This window comes from Protobothrops mucrosquamatus, unplaced genomic scaffold (genome assembly GCF_001527695.2).
Source record: "Protobothrops mucrosquamatus isolate PMUCROS unplaced genomic scaffold, P.Mucros_1.0 scaffold45, whole genome shotgun sequence".
Classification (NCBI taxonomy): Eukaryota; Metazoa; Chordata; class Lepidosauria; order Squamata; family Viperidae; genus Protobothrops; species Protobothrops mucrosquamatus.
This window is the reverse complement of record NW_015386427.1, coordinates 475,553-482,879: the sequence shown is the minus strand read 5'-3', so window position 1 is coordinate 482,879 and position 7,327 is coordinate 475,553. Positions and strand designations below refer to the sequence as shown.

The window sequence follows — 7,327 nt, the reverse complement described above, 5'->3', positions numbered from 1 at the left end:
ACTCGTCGCTCCCATGTAACGCCGCTGCTACGCGAGCTGCACTGGCTGCCGGTGGCTTTCCGGGTGCGCTTCAAGGTGTTGATTATCATCTTCAAAGCGCTCCATGGCATCGGACCTGGTTATCTCCGAGACCGCCTTCTGCCTCCGATTACCTCTCATCGGCCGATACGCTCCCACAGAGAGGGTCTCCTCAGGGTGCTGTCAGCCAGACAGTGCCAGCTGGCGACCCCCAGGGGGAGGGCCTTCTCTGTCGAAGCTCCCACCCTTTGGAACGAGCTACCCCCAGAGATCCGGGTGATTCCGGATCTCCCCTCCTTCCGCCGCGCCCTCAAGACATGGCTATTCAAGTTAGCAGGACTGGCCTAAGGGTTATTTAAATTTGGTTTTAAAATAATTTAAAATGAATTTTCGGTTTTAGAGTAATGTTTCATTTTAATTGGCATGTTGAGTTTGGCATTTTTGTATTTGTGTATTTGTTTTTGAATGGTTGTAAGCCGCCCTGAGTCCGCAGGGAGAAGGGTGGGGTAGAAATATAATTAATAAATAAATAAATAAATAATAAATGGATGGCCAATCTTTGACAGAGACCTCTTGATCTGCTAGGTGCATCTATTACCTTTTCACTTTTGAAATAAACAAACAAACAAACAAATTCCACAGAGTTCATTGATGAAGCTTTGTTTCAATCAATGTAAGAAATTTGAGATAGCAAAGTGTCATATATAGATATATATTAATGATATGAGCAGGGCAAGCAGATGGCTATCAGTATCTTAAGACACAGAGTAACAAATATAGAACTTATGGCAATCAATCAAGTAAGTAAACCTATAATAAAGCTGTAAAAAAAGCAACCAGACAGTGGAAATATCAAGAAAATAGATGGATGAAGGAATCAGTCAGATGCTATCCACAATTCTATATTACAAATTACACCTTAAAAATTGTGAGGATTGGTGTTCTGATATAATGCTGAAGGTACTAACATCTGAACCAAGTTTGCCTCTCTTTTATGGATATAATTTTCTCAAAGCCCCTCAATTTATTTCAAAGACTATAGCATTTCTCTATAATTCCATGGGTATCTGCAAGTTCCCACTGGTTTTGTCAAAATGATGAAAACAATATCATACTGCTAGTTATGACACTTCTGAATGTGTATGTACTGTCATAACACATGTACAAAAAAGGCAAGGCTTGCACTGTGACATTGATTTTATCACTGTTTGTCTTTTTCCCACCCCTGTGAACATAGCTGCTGAGAAGAACTGAATGAATAAAAATGGCCAGGAAAGTTAGTGGAACAGGTATTTAAGAAGCTTCAGTTGTTATCACCATAATAGAGGGGGCCTGATGATGTAAATGTAGCTTACTCTGTGAGACACGCGAAGTTCATTCAAGATGAAACAGTGAGCTCTATCATAGTGTTTGCATTATGAACTTTTGTACATTTAATTTAAGGCCAGCACACTATGGATTATTCCATGTCACCTTCAAACAAAATCAGGCAAAATAAGATCCCTAGAGAAGGTATATCACGGCTGTCTCCAACCTGGTGTACTTGTAAAAACTAGTGAAAATTAATGCTCATGTTCCTGTAGTCAGCACAGGTAATGTATCTTGAGAGTGCCATGTTGCAGAAAGATGGTACATAAACAAAATCAACATATATACTATTACTTAAAATATTAAACTATAATTAGATTCACATCCCATAATGCCTTATTGTTAGATTTCACTTAACATATTTTCTGAACCTATTCACAGTGGTATGTCACCTATGGATTAATATATTGTGCAAATCAGCCTAATGTAGCTTGGTCAAAAGTAATATTTGAGAAGATTTTATTTTATCAAAAAGTATGAACCTACTGAATAAACTTACAATTACACACATAAACACACATATGGAAGAAAAAAATAAATGACTGAGAAATGACTATATAAGAAATCGATTTATATATAAGAATAATGTAGATACACAAAGATTAGTACCTATATAATACTGACATTTTGTGTAAAACATGGGATTTACCATGTAAAGTAGAAATATAAATATATAGCACATTATATCCACCATTATATTATTGTGTTGATTTAAACATCAACAGATATAGGTAATTTTACTCTATTGGCCAACAATATAAAATATTTCTTTTTTTATGCATTACAAATGCTATAAAAGAAAAGTGGCATGTTTTAAACACAGCCTTTAACAATGTAGTGTTTTATCTGCATATTAAATATAACTTACTGGGTAGAGGAATCATCTCAACAGCTGACAGATTGGTAACCTTGGACATCTGAAGTTCCACTTTGTGATATTCATAGATTGTTCTTCTACGAACATCTGTAAGAAAAGATACATTAGCACTGTGTTATGTTGCTTAAACAGGAACTTTATTGACATAAAGTATTTATATTATCAAGTCAAGATATGTATTGTTAAAGTCATTCATGTGTTAAATACATTTTAAAAAAGTAATTATTTTCATACAGATTGGAGTATTTCCCCCTTTTTATTGAAATTAAGTTTGGATAGGGTCACAGTTAAATTAGAGTTGGCACTAAAGCATTTCCTAAAACAAAATATTCATTGCAAAACCATACATGGCTTGCTTTAAAAATATTCTGCAAAAACTACTTAACAGAAAAATCAAATTACATTGTACAATTTGCTGCTTACTTTACTACACATTAGTTTTTAAATTATGTTCAGAGGTAAAGATCTTAATGTTATGATGGTAACACAAATTTATATCATTAAGAAATTAAGAACCATCAATTATATTTTCTTCTGTAATTCCTGATTCTTGATAGAAATTTTCACTGAAAGAGATGCAATAAATGCTTTGATTGCAATAGCAACAAAAGACAGGGAAGAATGGGGAAAAGCCATCAAACAGTTTTCAGTATTAATCATAACTGGAGAAGATAGGAAATTTTGGACAATAGTCCAAATTACAAACTATAAAAATGTAGCCATCTTGTTAGCAATACAAGATAATCTAGGATTAGTATCACCCAAGGAAACAATTTTGTTTTGTTAAACTACTCTTACATTCATATTGGGAACACAGAAGTCCTTCCGGGGAGAAAGGATTAGCTGGGGATACTCAGTTGGGGATTCCTTTTTGTCCCAGTTAGGTTGCCCATTGAAGTGGTACCCATCTATTTGCTCATGGTCCCCTGCTTTCAAATTGCTGAGTCAGCAGGAGCTGAAGTGAATGATGGGAGCTCACCTCATCATGTGGCAACCGGGTTTTCAATGCGAGCCTGCCAATTGTCAGCCTAGCATCACATGAGTCACTGCGCTGCACTTTTGCTAAACTAAATCAGGGGTTCATCACATACCTTCTTAAAATATTTCTTTCATCTTGCTTTTGAGCAAATTTAGAATTCATCTGCTGAAAGATAATCAGCATATCCTCTATTAATCTTTTATAATTTGTGGAAGATTCAGTCAAAGTGACAATGCCATCAGTTTTATTTATCTGTTCATTTGTTTCCTTTAAAAATAAACCAACCCCAAATGACAGACTTCTTATTTGTCTGGGATTTTGGCTTCTGGTACTGGTAAGGGTTCACTCAAAATATAATTCTTCATTGCCTCAGCTTACAAATGCACTTAATGGATAAGACACTGCCGGAGAAATGTCTTCCTCTTTTGGCAAATCCAAAAATTCAAATTCAGCACAAATTAACACAGTTTATTAACACAGTCCACTTGTTCTAGCTCTATGCTTTTGGAGTCCTAAACGGGATAGAACTCTAATTCAGGATTTTTTTGTTATATTTTCAGACTTCCCTGGTAATAGTTATGTTTTCATATAACAGGCTGTTAACCCTGAGTCAAAGAGAGATGGGAGCAAAGAGAATCCTGTCACCAACAGGGCTTAAGCTAGCCCTAAACTAAATAACAAACTCAATTATCTAGAAGGGAATGTGCTCATCTATAATGGAAAATTAAAAAGAATATGTGAGTTTTCCCTAAGTCACAATTTGCCTATGAAACAAGGTAAGAACCAGAGCTTTTCTCTGCTACTCTCTGGATGTAGAAGCTTTTACACATGTAGTACAGGATTTATTTTTACTTTTTTTAAAATACAAAAAACATAATGTCTGCTTGCCTGAACAGAGTGCCCTATCTTTTTCCAAACACTAGTAGTGAGGATCATTATTCATTATTTTAGAAACTGGCCATATTTCATTATGTATAGTTCTTGTACAAGACTACAATTGGGACTGGCAATTCCAATGCTAAATGACACATTTGTTAAAGGAGATATCACATGTCCATAGCAGACCTATGCCCTCAATTCTGCTTGGTTGTTAAAGAATCATTCATGGTCATTAAGTGAGACATTGTGTCACAATTATTTGAAATTTTACTGCTGTATTCCCTGTTTACTCTGTTTGTTGGAAACTGACTATGACACATGCAAATGACAACCACATGACTGTGGGACACAACAACAGTCATAAAGGCCCACCAGTTGATCATTGGACTGTGGGGAAACTGCAATGGTTTCAAATGCAAGAACCATTGGTAAAATTACTTTTTCAAAGTTACATCGTAACTTTGAATGGTTGAATTTCAGAGCAGTGAACATCATTTCAACCACATTCAACCCACACGCTAACCACTCTGAGAGCATTATTTTGAATCTAGGGTCTCCCTATTTCTACTTTCATATTCTTAGAATCAGATCAGAATTATTCTGTAATTTCTATTCTGGAAAATAAGACTTGATTCCAGATTTAAAATTAAATTGAGATTTATCTGTCTGCACCAAAAGTGACCATTTTCAAGTGACAGTGACACAGAATTGATATAGTGAGATAGTATTTGCATTATTTTATAGTACTATTCATAAGTCAATATATCAATAAACAACTGACACAAAAATTTACACTCTAGAATTTCCTTTTAGTTAAAATCCAATGTGGTTGTCATTTACACAGGTTGGTAGAAATAGTAGCAAAATTAGAATAAAATTAATTCACTATTTAGTTCTAGTTGTTACACTGAGCAACCTAGAGCTTTTCTTCAAATGTCTCCTGCCAATCCACCCTGTTCAATAGCCATTTGCCATTCTGATATAAATTATAATACTGTATTATCATCACCACTGTCGCCACCCTATCTACTCTGGCAACTGGCTAGTTAAAACATTTTACTCAAAGTAGCTGAAGAAATAAATGTTCTTTTGGTCAGCAGTTATTTCTACTGGATGGCCTTCCTTTGAGTGAAGATATGAAAACACCATTAGCTGTGAAGAAATTTCCTATGTGTGAATAGAGTATGTATTAATCCAAATATAGTGAAGCTGATATGCATATTCATTACCATGAGTTATGATGCAAAAGGCTTTAACTTAGATAAAAAGACCATTCTCATAATAAAGTTTATAAGTATTTTTGCACAAAATTGAAATTTCTAATATATATAAGCCTGTTTGTACTATGCTCATGAGAATATGTAGCCTCCTTCTAGAAAGTACTACTTACAACAGAAGCAAAGCAAGACAATTTCTGCAAGTACTTTACATCTCTCATAGACTGATATAAAATGGCAAGATTCATGGGATGGCTAGGATACTTCTTCACAAATAAGCACACACTGGATAGACATCGCACCCTAAAAGCTCATCATAGCTGTTAGAGTATACTATCAGGCTTCCCAGTTCCACATTCTCTGGCAGCTTGCGTTTTGCTTGATTGACACCTTACCAGTAAATATTATTACTCCATAACCCAGAACAATAATTGTTTAGTTGAGCGATTAGTGGCTGCCTGGGTCTATGTGCCACTGAAGAAAATGAGTATTTATTGGGGTGAGCATGCTATGGAACAACTGTCCCAGGGTGGCTGCATTCCCTCATAGCTGTCCAATTAGGTTGTTTGAATGAGAGCCTGGCAATCATGGAGGAAGTGCCAAAAAATACAGATGGTTAGGTAGAAACCTTTCCCAATGTAAAGGATGAAATGGCAAGGCATGGAAGAAATATTTTCAGGGCAGATAGAGACATTGGAACAAATGACTCTGGCTCTCAAGGCTGGGGAAAAATATCAAGTCCATTTAATTGGAAGCATGGGAGAAATTGACATACAATTTAAATCTTGAAGGAAGCAGGTAGGCAGGCAGGCAGGCAGACAGACAGACATACAGTATATGTGTGGCTTAACTTCTAAGATGTACAATAGACAGATTTTGTGTGTATGCGTGGCTGCTTTCTTGTTTGCAATAAAACTACCCATCAACCCATGTTAAGTCTACAAAACCTCTGCTATTAGCTGGCTATTGAAGGCAGGGTTGAGTTTTTCAAGAATCTAGATTTATTGCTATCCCTATTATGTATACAACAGATGACTACTGCTGTATGAAAATAATAAAGGATATTGGAATTGGACATTTGCACAGCTTGCACAGAGTACAATATAATAGTACAATCTACTATTACTTTCTTGTATTGAAGACATCTATACAACACAACACTAAGACAAGAACCATGTTTACTGTAATGATCATTGGGTGACTGCTTTACAAGAAAGAGGGACCTTGAACAGTGGAACAGCAAAGCTTTATAGAAATTGAGAGCTACAAGGCAGGAAATCCTCTGACTGGCTGGCTGTTCGGGGGAAATTATGTTGGTCCTAGTCTGTATTTGTAGGGATGAGTTCTATTATTTAGGTAAGATAGATCTTTCAGGAGGGTAGCAGAGCAGAAGAAGTTCGTTTTTCTCACACCTCTCTGTGGTCTGTCTTTTAAACTAGGTGAAAGAAAAAGAAGATATTTTGGATGAATTTAAAATGTGGCACACCTAACTGGGACAGTATAACTGCAGCACAAATATGTGACACAAAGTCCATATTTTAAGTCAACATAACATAAAGTCAACATAATTTAACACTGTCATTATTAGGTACTGATCCATAGCTCTATGTAAAAGAACTTGGGGAAAAGGACTAAGTTCAAATTGTATTATTTAATATAAAACAGAACAATGATTCTAAAGATCATATAATCTAAGTATTCTTAACCTATTCTTAATGATTAGACACTGGGCCTCATTAATACTTAGCAGAACATGAAGGAATTTCAGGGCTGTAGGTTAGATTGTGAAGTTTACTTGGACTTCAGTAAGGCATTTGATAAAGTACATCACAACCTACTACTTGACAAGATAGAAAAATGTGGGGTAGACAGCATCACCACCAGATGGATCCGTAGCTGGCTGACCGGCCGTACTCAGCGAGTGGTCCTCAATGGAACCACATCTACATGGAGGGAAGTGTGTAGTGGGGTGCCCCAAGGCTCTGTTCT

General features: G+C 36.0%; 1 protein-coding gene across 1 annotated transcript in view; it reads right to left on the bottom strand.

The window, feature by feature from the left end:
• Positions 1-7,327, bottom strand: part of PLXDC2 (plexin domain containing 2) — a 230,797-nt gene that overhangs the window by 28,177 nt on the left and 195,293 nt on the right. The window contains exon 8 of the mRNA XM_015811554.2: positions 2,255-2,350. Coding sequence (XP_015667040.2) covers positions 2,255-2,350 — 96 coding nt within the window. The remainder of the gene's footprint in view (positions 1-2,254; positions 2,351-7,327) is intronic.